This window comes from Mustela erminea, chromosome 1 (genome assembly GCF_009829155.1).
Source record: "Mustela erminea isolate mMusErm1 chromosome 1, mMusErm1.Pri, whole genome shotgun sequence".
Classification (NCBI taxonomy): domain Eukaryota; kingdom Metazoa; phylum Chordata; class Mammalia; order Carnivora; family Mustelidae; genus Mustela; species Mustela erminea.
In genome coordinates, this window is record NC_045614.1 from 88,246,664 (window position 1) to 88,265,641 (window position 18,978).

At 39.3% G+C, this 18,978-nt stretch overlaps 1 protein-coding gene across 1 annotated transcript in view; it reads left to right on the forward strand.

Annotated features, from left to right (window-relative positions):
- Positions 1-18,978, forward strand: part of LOC116584439 (collagen alpha-4(VI) chain-like) — a 109,631-nt gene that overhangs the window by 60,459 nt on the left and 30,194 nt on the right. The window contains 9 exon segments of the mRNA XM_032332781.1: positions 3,520-3,573; positions 3,692-3,727; positions 10,041-10,103; positions 11,888-11,950; positions 13,020-13,082; positions 13,634-13,696; positions 15,899-15,949; positions 18,747-18,782; positions 18,887-18,949. Of these exon segments, the coding sequence (XP_032188672.1) occupies positions 3,520-3,573; positions 3,692-3,727; positions 10,041-10,103; positions 11,888-11,950; positions 13,020-13,082; positions 13,634-13,696; positions 15,899-15,949; positions 18,747-18,782; positions 18,887-18,949 (492 nt within the window).

The following is an 18,978-nucleotide window of genomic DNA, read 5'->3' on the forward strand; positions in this document are numbered from 1 at the left end:
GTCTCTCCAGTTCTAGAGATTTATCTAGAAGCTAATCATGGACCAACACAAAAATTCAGCTCCAAGGATGGAGATTAGATTATTAGATTTTAAATCACTACATTGCTTGAATGTCCAGTGATAAGGGATTGTTTATATAAACAATGGCACACAATAAAATATTACTAAGCCGTGAAAAATAGTTTAGAAGACTATTTCATAACAAGGAAAACATTCATGATGTAATATTAAGTGAAAAGACCAGATTACAAAACTCTATATTCAGCAAGAGTCCAAATTTTTTTTTAAGATTTTATTTATTTATTTATTTATTTGAGAGAGTGAGAGAGAGCATGAGAGAGGAGAAGGTCAGAGAGAAGCAGACTCCCTCCTGGGCTGGGAGCCTGATGTGGGACTCATCCCAGGACTCTGGGAACATGACCTGAGCTGAAGGCAGTAGCCCAACCAACTGAGCCACCCAGGCACCCAAAGGTCCAAATTAGTAGAATATAGCTATATCTGGTCTGGAAAGAGAAACACCCAGAAATTAAGCTTTTTTTTTTTTAACCTTACCTTCTGAAGTTTTGAAACATTCTATGATGAACTTGTATTTTTTTTTTTACCCTGGCTTTTCATTTTGAAAAATTTTAAATCTACAGAAAAAGTTGTAGTTGCAAGAACAGCATAGTGTACACCAATTTTTATCATTTAGCTGTATTTGCTTTATCTCTCTCTATACATAGGTAATATTTGATATATTGATATTGAGCTACTTGATTAATTACTTAATTAATCAAGGATTAATTGAAGGTCTTATAGCATTTCTCTTCCAAATAGTCAGCAAGTATCTTTTTTTTTTTTTTAAAGACTTTATTTATTTGACAGACAGAGATCACAAGTAGGCAGAGAGGCAGGCAGAGAGAGAGAGAGGGGCCAAGCAGAGAGCCAGATGCGAACTCGATCCCAGGACCCTGAGATCATGACCTGAGCCGAAGACAGAGGCTTAACCCAATGAGCCACCCCAATGCCCCCAGCAAGTATCTTTTAAGAACAAGTACTTTTTTTATATAAACAAAATACAGTCATCACACTCAAAAAATTTAATATGGCACAAAATTATTTTCTAATATGCAGTCCATATTTAGATTTCTGCACTTGCCCAAATGAGGCCCTTGTCTGTGTTTATTGTTGTTGTTCTGAAATCTAATCAAGGACTGTGTGGAATATTTAATCGTCTTGCCTTGGTAGTATCCTTCAATCACAGCTGTTGTCCAGTTATTTGTTTCCATGACATTGACATTTCTGACCAGTTATTTTGCTAAACATCCTTCAGTTAGGATTTGTCTGATAGTTTCCGCATGACTAGACTCAGAATAAGCATTTTTGGCAGATTAAGCAAGGCAGTATCCTTCTTCTTTTCATTTATTTATTTATTTATTTATTTTTAATGAACATAAAATGTATTATTTGCTCTAGGATGGTGGTTCTTCTTCTTCTTCTTCTTCTTCTTCTCCTCTTCCTCTTTCTTCTTTTAAGATTTTATTTATTTATTTGCCAGAGAGAGAGTGAGTGAGAGAGAGAGAAAGTGCACAAGCTGGGGAGCAGCAGGTGGGGGAGAAACAGACTCCCTGCTGAGCCTAATGTGAGACTCAATCCTAAGATCCTGGGATCATGACCTGAGCTGAAGGGAGATGCTTAACTAACTGAGCCACCCAGACGTTCCTAGGCGGTACCCTTCTCAATCATCAGGAGGGACACTATGTTAGCTGTCTCATTACTGGTGTATTAATTTGGTCACCTGTTGAAGATGAGGTTCACCAGACTTATCCATTGTAAACATAGTTTTTCCTTCCTTGTAATGATCAAGTAATCTGGCAATGATACTCTGAGACTGTAAACTTCTTGTTTCCCGACAGTCTTTCACCCAGTGATTCCAACATCTGTCCAGATGATTCCTTTGCTATGCTGCAAAAAACTGTCTACTATTGAAATGAGAAAATGATAAGCATTTTAAGAAAAAAAAAAACTTTTTTAAATCTAGACCAATCATGAGAGTGCCTTGTCTGAAGACTCCTTTCTCATTTAGCCTACCACATTAAAAATAATTCCCATTATAAAAGTAACACTACCAGGGCACCTGGATGACTCAGTTAGTTAAGCGTCCAACTCTTGATTTCAGGGCAGGTCATTATCTCAGGGTCCTGGGATCCAGCCCTGTGTGGGGTTCCATGCTCAGCGGGGAGTCTGCTTCAGGATACTCTCTCTCCTTCTGCCCCTCATTCCTCTCTCTCAAATAAATACATAAATCTTAAAAAAAATTAACACTACAGATATTTGGAAATAAAGAAAAGTAAAATGTAAAGAAAATTTTAATAATTCCAGTAGCCAAGAAAAACTTCAGTTTATGGAACTTTCCTAACTTGTTGATGGCAAGTCTACTCTCCCTGAGAAGGTCAGATAAGGATCCCATGGGCTCATTTTAATGTGTTCTAGTATAGTATAAAGAAATGAGGAAACATCATTTAGTCTTTCTCCATATTCAGGATAAATTATTCTTTCAGAAAATTTAACATACTTGAAAAGAATGTTATGACACATTTTTTCTCCTTCTTAAGCTTCTGAGAAAACATAATTTTTAATAATTGCATACTATTTCAAAAAGTGTTTCTTATCATAATTTTATCAGCATTTCCCTCATACTGTGGGGTATTTATATTGTTTCAGAATTTAATATATTATAAATAACAGTTGGAAGAACAGCTTTGCACAAATGTTTTTATTTCTGTATTTCAGATTCTTTTCTTATTTATGTGTTCTTACTGAGTTGGCATGTGACTTTACTGTGTATCTGAAAATATCCCTACTTGGAATCCAAGGTGGTTTCCATTTCTCCTGAAAGATGGACTCATTTTCTCTGGACATCACTCATCTTCTCACTTCTGACCTTGAGGAAGTGAGAGCACTAGAGCATTTCCTCATCCTGACCATGTGTCGCCTCTCCCTCTGTCATCTTCAGTCCATATTGGTCACTCCACACGTGCAGAGACTCGCTCTTCTGCCTTCTGTTTCTGTCTGCCACTCTGCACCTTATATGATGGGTAGGAAGGGAAGTACCAGTGCTTTTCAAATATTAAGCACAGGTTATTCAGGAATATCTCTGACTACCATCCCAGCATGATGAACACTGAAAAGTTGTCACATGAACAATCTCTGGGGAAAGGTGCCTACAACATGGCTATTTTAAAACACCAGAATTAATGCATTTGCTTCTAGAGAATTACTGACCAACAGAACTTTCTGAGCTCCAATATCCTATATCTGTGCTAATATGGTAGCCACTAGCCACGTGGAGTTACTGGACCCTTGAAATGTGTATTGTATAACTGAGAAACTACCCTTTTAATTTAATTCTAATGAATTTAAAATAGATAACCACCTGTGACCAGTGGCCTCTGTATTGGAGAGCTCATGTCTGAAGAATAAATGCAGAAGAGTGTAGACCTCTAAACTTTTATATTCCCTTTACTTCTTCCTTTTCAGGGACGTTCTGGTTTTGAAGGACCTCAGGGGGAGCCTGGAAATGTTGGCCCTCAGGTTAGTACAACCACTCATGGGTCTTATTTCAGCTGTTTTTTGTGGAGGAGAGAGGTCGGCTGTGCTGAAAATTGGCTTGTTTCCTTTTCTAAGGTCTCTGCTTCCCTTCTACTCTTAGGGGTCAAGAGGAAGACAAGGTGTGCCAGGGCTGAAGGTCAGTGCTTTCTGGAAAGACTTTCTTTTCACTCCACAGATGTACCTACTTCAAATAGTTCTCTCTGACGTCAAAGGGAGTTCTGGTTGGGCTTCTGAGGTTGCAGGAGGATCACTGAGAAGTTTTCATTAAGACCTTTTCCATGAAGAAGAAAAAATTAATATGGTTCTCTGCTTCCCCTCCTACCTGATATAATATTTCATTTAGGTTGAAAGGAAGCTAATAACTTAGTAAATGGTCTTACCTCTGAAATCATGACTTTTTTCATTTAAAGAAGTGGGACTTCCTGTGGGTACTCTAGGGGATCTCATAGTCCCTAAACAATGAAAAAAGATTGAGTTTTTAGCATTTATTCGAAAGGGATTTGTGGGTGGGATAGAGGCTATCTCTTTGGGGGAATTGTATTTTACTAAGCAATTATTTAGCATCAGTCACTGTGCTATGCCTTTATTTCTAACACTTTAAGTAACCCTTCTAAGGCCCCAGGAGTTAGGAGCACCATTGGTTACATTTTACAGATAAGAGAAAAGATATAGATTTAGCAAAACTTGTCAGAGGGCACATGGCTAATAATCAGTAGAAACAGGATTCAAATCTGAAGATCAAGATGCTCTTAGAAATTCTTTTACAAAATAAATTTATTATATAGTCTTCTCTCTAACACAGTGTGGTCATGCTTGGCTGTTGTTGGTTGTGTTTTTTGTTGTTGTTGTTGTAGTTGTTTTTGTTTGTTTGTTTGTTTTCAGCATTCTCATGATTTAGAGATGGAGGAAAAGTCACAGATGGATTTATGTCAACTCTGAGTCCCTGTGTGTGTGTGTGTGTGTGTGTTGGGTAGTGACTTCTGACCTCCTAGATATAAAAGAAGATGGAACTGCTAGTCTTCAGATCAAACAGGTTAGAAAAGCATGGATATTGAGAAATTCAAAGTCAAACAAGTTCTGTCAACACCAAGTAAAATATTATTTCTCACAAAATGTTTAGGATTTGAAATCAATTCTTTTTAAAAAAAAGACTTATATAATTGAGAGAGGAAGGGAGAGAGAGAGCGAGCAAGCAAGCAAGCACAGTGGGAGAGGGAGAAGCGGGCTCCCGACTGAGCAGAGAGCCTGATGTGGGGCTTGATTCCAGGACCCTGAGATCATGACCAGAGGCAGACACCTAACTGAACAATCCAGGTGCCCTGAAATAAATTCTTAAATCGATATTCTCTTGTACTATTAATTTGGTTTTAATACTTGTAAAATAAATGTCTTGAACTATCATTTTATCCTATTGTTTTTACCCCCCAAAGGCAGAAAGAAATAGGCTAAGTTTTGAGGAAATTAAGTGGCTCTAGGCAATAGAAGGAATTTCTTACTCTTGAATTATTTAAGTCTTTTGTGATGCTACATGTAGTTTATCTAAATGTCTGCTCTGTTCACTGTGGATTCTCTGCTCAGTTGGGTCATGGTTATTTTTGTTTCCCTATGTCACCCCATCTCCTGTGTTACTCTTTTTTAAATTTAATTTAAATAAGAGTGAAGCCTGTGCATATATTGAAAGTCAAACTGCATTCTTAAGCTTAATAGTGAAAGATATCTTCCTGTCTGTTCTTTCCAGCTCTTCGGGAACACTCAATTTCATCTCTGTGGGCAGTTCTTTTGATATTATTGCTGTTTTTATTTTCTTTTACTTTACCTTTATTTATTTATTTATTTGTTTATTTTATTTATTTTTTATTTTCAGCATGACAGTATTCATTATTTTTGCACCACACCCAGTGCTCCATGCAATCCATGCCCTCTATAATACCCACCACCTGGTACCCCGACCTCCCACCCCCCCGCCCCTTCAAAACCCTCAGATTGTTTTTCAGAGTCCATAGTCTCTCATGGTTCACCTCCCCTTCCAATTTCCCCCAACTCCCTTCTCTCTATCTCCCCATGTCCTCCATGCTATTTGTTATGCTCCACAAATAAGTGAAACCGTATGATAATTGACTCTCTCTGCTTGACTTATTTCACTCAGCATAATCTCTTCCAGTCCCATCCATGTTGCTACAAAAGTTGGGTATTCGTCTTTTCTGATGGAGGCGTAATACTCCATAGTGTATATAGACCACATCTTCCTTATCCATCCGTCCATTGAAGGGCATCTTGGTTCTTTCCACAGTTTGGCGACCATGGCCATTGCTGCTAAAAACATTGGGGTACAGATGGCCCTTCTTTTTACTACATCTGTATCTTTGGGGTAAATACCCAGTATTGCAATTGCAGGGTCATAGGGAAGTTCTATTTTTAATTTCTTGAGGAATCTCCACACTGTTCTCCAAAGTGGCTGCACCAACTTGCATTCCCACCAACAGTGGAAGAAGGTTCCCCTTTCTCCCCATCCTCTCCAACACATGTTGTTTCCTGTCTTGCTAATTTTGGTCATTCTAACTGGTGTAAGGTGATATCTCAATGTGGTTTTAATTTGAATCTCCCTGATGGCTAGTGATGATGAACATTTTTTCATGTGTTTGATAGCCATTTGTATGTCTTCATTGGAGAAGTGTCTGTTAATATCTTCTGCCCATTTTTTGATATGATTGTCTGTTTTGTGTGTGTGGAGTCTGAGGAGTTCTTTATAGATCCTGGATATCAACCTTTTGTCTGTACTGTCATTTGCAGATATCTTCTCCCATTCCGTGGGTTGCCTCTTTGTTTTCTTGACTGTTTCCTTTGCTGTGCAGAAGCTTTTGATTTTGATGAAGTCCCAAAAGTTTATTTTTGCTTTTGTTTCCTTTGCCTTTGGAGACATATCTTGAAAGAAGTTGCTGTGGCTGATATCGAAGAGATTACTGCCTATGTCCTCTAGGATTCTGATGGATTCCTGTCTCACATTGAGGTCTTTTATCCATTTTGAGTTTATCTTTGTGTACAGTGTAAGAGAATGGTCGAGTTTCATTCTTCTACATATAGCTGCCCAGTTTTCCCAGCACCATTTATTGAAGAGACTTTTTTCCACTGTATATTTTTAAATTAACATATAATGTATTATTTGTTCCAGGGGTACAGGTCTATGAATCATCAGTCTCACACAATTCACAGCACTCACCGTAGCACATACCCTCCCCAATGTCCATCCCCCAGCAACCCCATCGCTCCCACCCCTCCCCTCCAGCAACCCTCAGTTTGTTTCCTGAGATCAAGAGTCTCTTATGGTTTTCTATTGCTGTATTTCTAAACAATATACTTATTTTGCTGTTTCTTGGTTTTCAATTTGGGCTATTTTTCTCTCGATTTCTGATTATGGGGGAGAAACATTGTTCTTAAACTGTGTGTTTCCTTCTCCATACACTTGTCTCCAGCTCATCCTTGCCGTATGCTTAACTTCTCCACTTTTGGTCAAGTCAGCTGATTGTTCATATGGCTGGGCAAATATTATTTGCAGCTATGTAACCTGTTTTCCTTGGGCCAGCCTCTCTTCTTATTTGCTTTGTGTTCTACGTGCCAATTACCAGTTAATTTTAAAGCTCTTTGAGAAAACTGAGAACTTCCCAATATATTTAAACATGTGGGATTTATTTCTCTTGGATTTCCTCCTTCCTGGGCCCTCTGTCTTCCTGCTCTAATTCAGATTCATTTTTCTCTGGGCCTCTGTACTGTTGTCTTATAGGGACAAATTGTAAAACAGCAACCTCTCATTTGGGGAGCAGAGAAAAATGTGTGCAAACTGCTGCCTTTCATAGAAAGCCTCTCCATTTAGCACATTGTAATCTTGATGAATCCCTGTCTTTGTTCTTTTTCCTTTGCTTTTTAAAATTTTTTAAAAATAAGAGATAAAATCCCAACCATTTGCAGACTCCAAGGTGAAGTGGAGTTATTCAACATGTCAGTAGTTTGCTAGTTAACTCAGTGTTGGAACACTGGTCATATAGATGCATTTATGTTTTGAGGCTGCAGCTTGCTAAAGATGGGCAAGTACTATTGGAAGAGTACAGTGTAAATAGGTGCTGAATTCCAAATCACAGCATCCCTTGGATATGGAAAAAGATGGTTCATTACGGTCTATAAAATTAGAGATGCTGGCATCTACAAGATACATAATAAACTGGAATTCTAAATAATATTTTTTATAGAAAACATTGTATTATAGCAAACAAATCAATGCAGAGGTTATTTTGGCAATAAGGAAAAACTTGAACTTGTTAATTATGATAAAATTAAGAATATAATTTGTTTTTTATATGTCCATAAACCCACTAGCCTCCAGCAATTTATTTTCATGTTTGTGTGTTTCCTGTACTAGATAGATAATAAAGAGTTATTATCATGGGTATACTATTTTATAGTCTGCTTTTCTGTTTCCAAATCTTCCTATTATCAGCTTAATATATTATAGCATACTCTGTAGAAGAACAGTGATTTGCTAAACAATTCTTATGTTGAGCATTTAGGTAATTTCTATTATGTTAGATATCATAGTCAGTGATGTAAAGAAAAACTGTATTATAGGGTTTTTGTTTTGTTCCTGCTTTTGCTTTGCTGAAATGATTTCCTTAATATAAATGTATAGACATGGAGGTACAATAAAAGAGTCTGAATTTTGCGGCATAGAGCCAAATTGTTTTCTGAATGTTGCACTGTCGATGTCAGTAACGTGATAGGCAAACATTTCACAACCTATCTCAAAATTTCTAGCTACGTGCCTTTAAAATATACAAAACGAGTGTTGCTAGAGGGGAGGTGGGTAGGGGGACGAGGTAATTGGATGATAGGCATTACGGAGGGCACGTGATGTGATGAACACTGGGTGTTATAGGCAACTGATGATTTTTTTTTTTAACTTTACATCTGAAAATAATGATGTACTATATATTGGCTAATTGAATTTAAATTAAAAAATAAAAAAGTTGGGGCACCTGGGTGGCTTAGTGGTTAAAGCCTCTGCCTTTGGCTCAGGTCATGATCGCAGGGTCCTGGGATCGAGCCCCCAGTCGGACTCCCTGCTCAGCAGGGAACCTGCTTCCCCACCCCCCCACTTGTGATATTTGTCTGGCAAATAAATAAATAAAATGTTTATAAAAAATAAAAAAAATTATGTTTATAAATCTAGAAATCAACTGCTAAAGACCAGAATAATACAGCAGTAATAACTGAGAGAAGTGCTTCCCATTTACCTGAATAGTTTTAAAAACTTCAGAAGCATGAGGAATTGATCCATGTAGTGATTAATTCTGAGTTCAAGGTTTTTTTTCTCTTTGCAAATCCATGAATAAATAGTAACCTTCCCGACACCTGAACAACATGAAAAAGAAGACAGAATAATTCACAAAATGGGTATTATCCTCAATCTTACAAAAGGTATCTTCTCTGTAGAAGTGAAAATATTAATTTGAGGGTGAAATTAATCAGTTACTAGATGAATCATGTTAACATCTCACCTTTTTCCTAGAGAGCCAGCTTAATGTTGTAAGAACCTGTAGGATTTTTTTTTTAAGATTTTATTTATTTGTTATTTAAAAGAGAGAGAGAGAGACAAGAGAGAGAGCACAAGAGGGGTGAGTGGCAAAGGGAGAAACAGGCTCTCTGCTGAGCAGAGACTGATGCTGCTTTTATCCCAGGACTGAGCCACCCAGGCGCCCTGAATCTGTAGGGCTTTAAAGCCAGTTTTCTGGGGGCAACCTGGGTGGCTCAGTCAGTAGAGCATCTGCCTTTGGTTCAGCTCAGAATCCCAGAGTCCTGAGATCCAGCCCCATGTAGGTTCCCTCCTCAGCAGGAAGTCTGCTTCTCCCTCCGCTTCTGCCCCTCCCCCTGCTCCTTCTCTCTCTCTCTCAAATTAAATAAAATCTTTTTTTTTTTTTAAAAGCCAGTTTTCTGCCATTTCTCTCTGTGTTTTATGTGCCTTGCCCCAGAATGTCACGCCTGTTGCTGTGTTCAACCTTCTGAGTTTCTTCACAAGGGCTAAGGGTCCTTAACACCAGGGAGCATTTAGCCCCTATCACTTAAAAGGAATGAATGGGCTTTTTACAAACCTGTTGTTAAGTGGGAGCTTGGGTTATTTAAACAAAATATTTTTGCTTTTATCACCAGCCAAGATATTGGAAGGAGACATGCAAAGACGGGGAAAGACAGTAAGAATCTGGTTTTCCAACATAAGTGGAGGCCCTTCTTCCCATATCCTCTCCAATCCCAAGAGAACGGAGCACAGACAATCAAAACCTTTTTTTTTTTTCCCTTTCTTTTCTCTTGTGGCTTTCAAGTGACTTCTTGCAGGAAAGGCTGCCTTCAAAAGAAGGCACTTATTAGTGCCTGGTGAACTCACTAAGTTTTGCTTATTTTGACAGGGTGTGCATGGAGAACCTGGTGAACGGGGTTACCAAGGAGAGCTTGGATATCCAGGCTCACAGGTTGTATCAGTGAACTTGTTTTTAGTGCTAAAGGATATTTGTTTGAAATTATCAAACAAAACAGATTCTTGGATAGGGACTTAACATATATCAGAATGGCCTTGGATATCTCTTTTCCAGGGCCTTCCAAAGCAAACTATAGAGTCTCTCTCCTGGGCAAGTTAAACTCCAATAACTAATATTTACTAAGTTCTTATTATGTCTTAAATATGGCCCTAAGCACTAGTATTAACACATTTAACCTTTAACGGAAGGTTATTATCCTTATTTTACAGAGAGAAATGGAGGGGGGGGATGGAGAAGTTAGGTAAATTGGCCAAGCTCACACAGCTACTGAATATAAAGATGGGATTCAAACTCAGGCAGGCTAGTTATAAAATCTATGCTCTTAATTACTGCCTCTCAAACTGTGTCTTCAAAGTATTCAAATTTGGCATGAAAAATCAGTAAAGCGTTTATTGAGTATCTGTTATACATAGGGCAATTTGCTAATAGGCGTGGGATGTTCAGAACATTAAGGCAAGGAAGGGACTTGTCCTCAAGTGGGGTGTTCTAACTATTCAGTGATAACTGGATATTTGAACTTCCAACCAGTTCTTTTGGAATCTTCAAAGTATAACCCAAATCTGTCATTCTGTAAATCCTTCTGGAACATGTCTTACCTCTTTTTTTAAAGGCTAAATTGTTTCCAAGTATTAAATGGAAGAACTTTAAAACAACAACTCTTACTAACACATTGAATCATTCTCCATAACTTTAAAAAGTCTATGAGAGTCACGCGATCATTTTGAAAGGTTTCTGTTGTTTTTTGACTTGACAAAGGTATGAAAGAATGAAAAGGGTGATCGAAGTGTAATTAGAGATTGTATTTATTTTATGATAGAAAATAGTGTCTGAACATAGGGAGAAACAACCGAGAGATGGATTTTTGCCTTTCTTTTGATCGCTGGCTTAATTCAAATTTGGACCCCCTGCCACTGTGGCGTTGTGGTTTTCTCTTTTGTATTCACTTTATCATACCGCTGAGTGCAAGGGGAGCAAGGGCTGTGTTATGAACCACGAGCAAGATAATCAATAAAAACCTCTCCTTAATTTCACCACCCACTGGGATGTGAGTATGATGCTCTATTTAAATGGGTGATTACAATGCCTCACGCAGGAATATAAAAGGTATAGAAGCCACGATCCATGCTTCTAACAGGAAAGCATTTCTCAGAAAAGCTGGAAAAAAATGAGTGTTGAAATCAGTAAAGTTAAATAGGTCAGGGAGAAAATGAGTACCTCCCTAGCAACGTGCCCAGTGAGATTAGGCTATTGTACTATTGTGAACAAGCAGCTGTACTATTGGTTCTTGATAAAATCAAAATACGTTCTCCAGTCCTCAGCCCTTGGATATATAAAGCAAAGGTTGAATTTGCAAAGGAGATCAGTATCTTAGCAGCTCCTCTCTTTCCCCTTTCAGGATTTAAAATTAGTTGGGCGTATTAAAACATAAAAGCAGTGTTCTGAAATTTTAGGGCTCATTGGACTCAGCTGCGGAGGTGGTTATTATAGGTACAGATGGAAAAGGCTCACATCCGGTGTTTCTGGTAGAAAGAGCCTGGGGGGCTCCCTTGCAGATGCTGCTGAGTGGAGTGTGATAAACACACTAGTGATGGGTCAGGACCCACAAATCAAGTACCCTGATTTGTGCTCTCATTGTTGACTAAGGTGACTTTGGGATTACATGGGAAATAAATAGCTCCATAAACATTGGTTGAACTTTAATTTCATCTTGGGACTAGGGACTGAGAGGAAGACAAGGAATACCAGGAAATTCTGGACAAAGAGGCTTACCCGGTGCTGAGGTAAGTTGGAAGCTCTAAAAGGTGCAGCAGAGCTGCTCATTAACAATGTTAACAGTGGTCACGGCATTCAGATACCCGAGTGTTCCCAAGGAATAACGTAAAGCTACACTCTTTGCCCTGGGATTTGTGGGTATCAGGGGTTTCTAGAAATAGCTAGTTTGATCACTGGGTGTACCCCCTTCTCTAGGTATTGTGGGAATATAGTGATCAACGAGATTGGGTCGGAGCCGCAAGGGTGTTTAACCCAAGCTCATAGTGCCTTACCTATAGCGTGACAAAAAAATAAAACTGTAGAAGGGGCATCAAAGACTAATTTACTGCTTATAAACATAAAAGGAAGCATTGCCATCCCAGTCTTATAGATGAGGTGACTGAGGCTCAAAGGGATTGAGAATGATTTGTCATCTGGATAGGAAGTGGCTGAAGTGGCTCCCAGCTTGGTTCCCTCTGGTGTCCCTTTTACTCCTAACCCAGGATCCCAGCGGTTCATAGAAGGGTCAGACTTCATTAAGGCAGGTGATGAGGAGTGGCTTCTAATGACGGGAGCGTCTGGGCTTCAACACTGAGCAGCGTGATCTAAGTTAGGCAGAAGCATCTTGATCTGGAGATTTCAAACTCACATCTCCAGGATGGCTTATGTTCTAGGTCTGTTCTGACTCTCTCTTGAGAAGGAAGAGTCTAGTCCTGTAAACCCATCGTATTGTTTTCATTTTCATTTGATAATATTTTCGGTTTGGAGTGGGTGAAAGTCCAGGTGTTTGTCTTCTGGATCTCCTAATCAAATGGTGTTTTCCCCTCTAGCAGCCAGATCATTGCTTCAGTGCTCAGTACTTGGGAGACGTGACCTCTTGCCCAGAATGCCTCCCTCCTCCTCCCTCACCCACCCTCCCACCCAGAGATTAAATGTGCATACGAAGCATTTTGTCTGTTGAAGGATACAATTAATTGTATAAAACATTAAAGGTGATTTGTGATTTAGGACCAGTTCCAGACTATTTCAATAACAGCAAGAGAGTCAGACAGTTAACATTGTGCCTTGAGGTGATTTTTAGTCCTGATCTTATTGCAGGGGATTCCTGGGCCTCCCGGGCCAATTGGTTCCAAAGGAAAAGCTGGACCAACAGGAATGAAGGTAAATGTCAAAAAAAACATTTTTTTTTTTTTTTTAAATTGCAACTTGGGTTTCCTTATGCAAATCTCTCCTTACATGATCGTTTCCAGCAGGAGTTTCTGATATGGTTGTTGGTGGTATTGACTGGCCATTACCTTATAGATGGACGGATGGATACAGGGAAGAAAAGACATATAGACTGACATAATAGAAAGATGGATGGATAGTTGGCCACCTGTATCAGCAGGCAAAGACATATCAATAAAAAGATACATATATGGATTCAGTACAAATACAGATTCTCACATTTACACCTCAAAAAATCAGAATAATACAAAATTCTGTTCCTGGTGCTTCATACCTGGTTTTGCTAATTTTCAGTGCCAAAATCTCTACTCTATTTGTTATTATCTGTATGTAACAAAGTCTAGAGGAAGAGACTTACCTTGGACCAAACGGTGATGCCAATAGGACCTGAAAAGTGTGACTGTAGAATCTCTAAGGAGAATGACATAAGATTGCATGAACTCACAGGAGAAAATTAACTTCATGTTTACTTTTTATTGCAAAAGGGGGAAGTTGGTGATGTAGGAGCCACAGGCCCCCGGGGTCCACAAGGACTAAGAGGACAACCTGTAAGTCTGCTTTTTCTGTTTTGGACTCTTGATTCACTTTCTTGTTTCTTATTTGTTCTCGTTGCCCACCAAATTCTCATATTCTTGATGAATATTTGGGACACAAGTATGATCTTATCCCCAGAACTGTTGTGAATCTAAAGAGTCAAAGATTCTCAAACTCTTCCTACAAATAAAGAACCTACAGTCATCTCGGGATTTATTTTGCCTTCTCCCATGCTGTTGAAGAGGGACGTGCCAGTGAGTGTCTTCTGTTTGACAAAGCTGTTTTACAAGCATGTGAAACTTTCTGGAATACAGACATGTTTTATGAAACCTTTTTTCCAGGGAAACAAATAAGGCAATCAGAATGCAAACTTATAAGTACATGGGCTCAATTGCTCAGAGCACAGAAATAACCCTTGGAAACCAAGGATCGTTAGAGGTTTACTTCAATAGGTAAAACTGCCAGAGACAGGGCTATGCATTTAGACCTTCCTTAGTCATCCTTCTAAACATGAGAAAAAGTTAATTATTTTATGGCTATTTTCACCATTTTATGGGAAAGAGCTTTATGATATGGAAAAATGTTGTCTTCCCTAAAGCTTCGATTTGTTTCTGAAATTCCTTTTATGAGCAATGGGCAAAACCTGCTGTTGTTTTGCACTCAGTACTGAAATTGCATTGGTTAGCCAGAGGTGGAGAAAAAAAGCAGGCTGAGAAATTTAAATGTGGAAAGGGAAAGAACAGGGTTACTGTCGACCAGAATCTGAGACAAGTAGTGTTCTGCATGATGAATGGATGATGAAGTTAACACTGTTTAACTTTGTGAAAATATCCTGATTTTAAAATAATGCAAAGTTTGTTCCTACTGATCTCTCCCTGGGACAGACAAAGCTGGGGAGCAGTGCCTTTCTGGAAGGTGTCATTTCAGGATAGTCAGAGGCAGATATCTCCAAAATAGACAGTTTGGGTCTCTGGAGTTGTAAATGCCTGAAGCTCTGTGTGTCCTTCAATGGAAAGAAGATGGGAAAACCGCAAATGAACCTCATTTGCATTCTTTTGGTCTCCCAATAATTCATCTTTGGCAATCTTTTTTATCTTACTCTTTTTCATTTTCTAACATTTCAAACTTTCCTCCTTAGGCCATAAGAATGATCGTTGTGGCTTAAAATTTAAAATTGTCCTTTGCAGTTGACTACTTGGTTTAGGTGCAGTTCTTGTCCATTGAGCAAAAAAGCACCTAAAGGTTCTGAATTCACTCCTTAATATAGGAAGCACACCGTGTACAGATGCTAAGATCCCAGTAGTATCATCAACATAGTCATAATTGCTAGCCTCACCATCACCTCCACCTTGACTGTCACTGTCTCCACCAACAACACCACCACTGTGACCAAAATCACCATCACCACCACTACCACCACCTCTGCCATCACCGCCTCCACCATCACCTCCACCACCACCACCATTGCCTCTACCTCCACCCTCATTACTGCTCCTCTGCAAGCATCATCACTGCTGCACCATCAGCAGCAGAGTAATGACTGCTCTCTCTGAGCTGGCATCGTGCGAAGTGCTTTCCATGCATAATCTCACTCAATCTTCCCAGCAACCATGCTGTGTACATGGTGTTTTACCCCCATTTAATGGGTGAGGAAGCTGAAATTTAGGTTGACTAACTTGCCTAATGCCCCTCATACAACCAACTGGGAAATGGAATGAAAATTCATGTTTGTCTTGGTTTACGTTCTATGCACTGATTCTCTCAACTTCATTTCCTCTATCCCAATCTTTTTTCCTAAGGTATGTCTTTATCTCTAGAGATTTACCAAGTTCTGGAGTTTCTACCATTGTTACTCTGTCCTGCAAGAAAAGCCCAACGGGGATTTTTTAATGGTGATATGGCTCCTTGCACCTATGGTATCATCTTGGTGAGGTATAGAATCTTGCTGAACAAGTTAAAAACTGAAAACAAAACAAAAGAGAACAAAAAAACCCTCAAACTGCTATACCTTGCGCTTTAAAAATTTTAAGCCCTTATCCTCTCCTTATCCTGTAAAAGTAGCTTAGAGTTTATCCTATGAGATAAGATAAGCCTCTAGCAGCCTGCCTGCTTTGACCACTTCCTTCCTCTCCTGATTAATCCAAGGGTTCAGATAACATAATTAACCAAGCACTGGTATAGATAACTCTACTGTTCATCTTGTGTCATTTTCTTAGGGTCTTTTAGGTCCAGATGGATATGGACATCCAGGAAGAAAAGGAAAAAAGGTGAGGCTTAAGTTATGAAGTATTCCAAATGAAGGACTATAGTTTTTATTTTATTAGATAGAATAAGACTTACCATCCAAGTGGTATGCCAGACATGGTTTCTGAACGCTGTTTATGACATGTTGTAGCTGCCAGAGTTCCCTCCTTAAAAAAAAAAATAAATAAAATAAAAAAGCTGATTTTTTGTCACTGCCTTTTTTTAAAAAATCAAACTCCTTTTCTCATCTTCCACCTGTGCCACACGGTCCCACCTGAGCCAGGAACCTCCCCAACTCCTCGCCTCAGCAAACACTCTTGCCTTTATTTGAGATGTCCCTACCCATCTCCCTCCTTTTGACAATTTTTCCTCATTTTCTCAGACCAACTCAAATATCAACTTCTCTTTGTGGAAGCCTTCTTGGATTTCCATGGACAGATTTGGTTGTCCTATGCTCTGTGTTCCTATGGTGTGTTAGTCATATTTCTACAGTAGTCCCTTTCCATTGAGGTTGTATTATAATTTATCCTTACGTATTTGACAAGTTTGTGAATTTGACAGTAGACTGCATCTTATTCAGTTTTGTATTGCTGGAATGAGCCTGGCACAGAGTAGGGACTCAGTAAATATGTTTGAATATTTCTACTCCCAAAGAAGATGGTATTTTAGCATGTTGTAGTTGAAGGGTTACTGACAGAGGTTTTGAAGAATGAAACTCACATGAAGCTTTCAACTCATCAAATGTCAATAGTTACAGTTATTCTGGTGCTTTGGTCTGTGAGTTACCATTTATTGCATCACAACATAAGAAATCACTGGGATGTTTAGTGATGCCCAGCTACTTAACCCTGGGCTGGCTTCTCTGCAATTCTCTTATTTCCCTTGATGGCACTGTTGCTATTTTATTGACCAGAAAAATGCCCTGAATATAATTAATGGGCATAAATTCCCAAAACATAGTAAACTTTTAGTAAATATCTGTGCAATAATGAAAAATGGAGACCTCGGTGATCATCTAGTTCGGCCCTTTTGACTCACAGATAAGAAAATTGAGATTCAAAGAAGTGATGTAATGTGCTGATGGTCACACAGCTGGCCACACATCACAGTCACACATGGTTAAAGACAGATCTGAGTGTAGAAGCTATGCCATTGGATCCCCATCCTGGCACATTCTGTCTTTCTTCTCTAGTGGGGACTTTGCATAGCTGGGGAATTCTAGGTAGAATTCAAATGCCCATATTTGAAGCCACATACCAGCTCTGCACTAAATCCAAGGGCAGCCTCTCCTTATTGTGGTGTGGTTATAAATATAACCACAGTACCATTATCAACCTAAGAATTAACAATAATCTTTTAATATCATCAAATATCTGGTCAGTCAAAACTGATTCCCCTGACAAACTGCCCCTCCTCGAGCCTTCCCCGGCTCAGGGAGTACAGCCTCCCATCTGCCAGTTGTGCAAGGAAGATACTTGCTCCATCTTTAATAAATGTCTGTCTCTCAACTACCATATTTACCTCATCATCAAATACTGTGAGTGTACCTTTCAGATACATCTAGCATTTCATCACTTCTCGCCCCTGCCACTGCCACCCTCTGGACCAAGCCACCTGACTGGCATTCTTGTTTCCACTCTTGCCTAATCTAGTTAGTCCTCTGAGCAGCAGCCAGAGCCCTATTTTATTTTATTCTATATTTATTTTTTAAAAGATTTTATTTTCAAGTAAACTCTACACCGAACATGGGGCTCGAACTTGCAACCTGAGAACAAGAGTCATGTGCTCTACTAATTGAGCCAGTCAGGCACCCCCACACTCATCTTTTAAATGGATAATCAGACCATGTCATTCCTTTATTCAAAGCCCAGCTTCAGCTCCTGGTGTCATTCAGAATTAGCCCCACTGTTAACATGGCCTACAAGACTCTATACATCTGGTCCTTCTGTGAACTCGCTGACATCCTCTCCTCCTGCTCCCCTCCTGCCATTCTGGGGCAGGGTTCCTCAAACACAGCACACATTCATATTCTTGCCTCAGGGTTCTTCACACACTCATCTTTCACACACACACACGTCTCCCAGATACCTGTTTGGCTGGCTTCCTCAAGTTATGCTGGTCTTTGCCCAAATGCGGCCATTACCAAAAGGCTTTGTCTGACCACTTTGTATAAAATAGTTACCCCCTGACCAAATCTATCCATGTCATTTCTTATCTGTTAATCCTCTTTCTAGAATAGCATTCATCTCTCCCTGACATACATTTCTTCCTCACTAGCAGGTAAGTTCCATGATAGCAGGATCTTTGTTCTGTTCACTGCTCAATTCCCAGTGGCTAGAAAGGTGCCTGGCATGTAGCAGGTGCTAATTGAATACTTGTTGAATGAACAGTTGCTTTGTAGTGTGCCTTTGATCTGACAATGACCACCTGCTTTCTGGCAGCCAGTTTGGTACCCTTCCCTTTGGTTTATGTTGGATCAGACCTCTGGTTATTTAGACCACTGGATAAAAATGCTTAAGAAGGAAATTCTGTTACACAATATGTAATACATAGTCCCATAGTTCCCTTTCTGTCTGGCAAAGAAGGAAGGGGAAGATTGGTAAAGATCACTTGCCAGTTATTTCACATCAAATTATAGAAATAAAATATGGTCACTTGGGAGTAGCTCAAGATAACAACCGTTACTATCATTGTTTTTCCTGGCACCTGTTTTGAGTCTATTTTCTCAAAATTATAGTTTCTTCTTATTCCCTGAGGAATGTCAAAGAAAGACTTAATCACATGACATTAAACAAAACCTTATCTCATTTCTGACACTAGGGTGAACCTGGATTTCCTGGCTCTCCTGGTGCACAAGTAAGAAGATATCTTTCTGGGTCTGGCAACTGGTATGTAGCATGTGTCATTTGTTTGTAGCTATTTTTTTTCAAACTCAAGGCTTTGCTTTTGATTCTGTGAAGGGGGAAGATGGTGACTCAGGCCACCGAGGAGAGAAGGGAGCAAAGGGAATCAGAGGGCGGAGGGTAAGAATCAAAGGAATTTCCCAAGATCT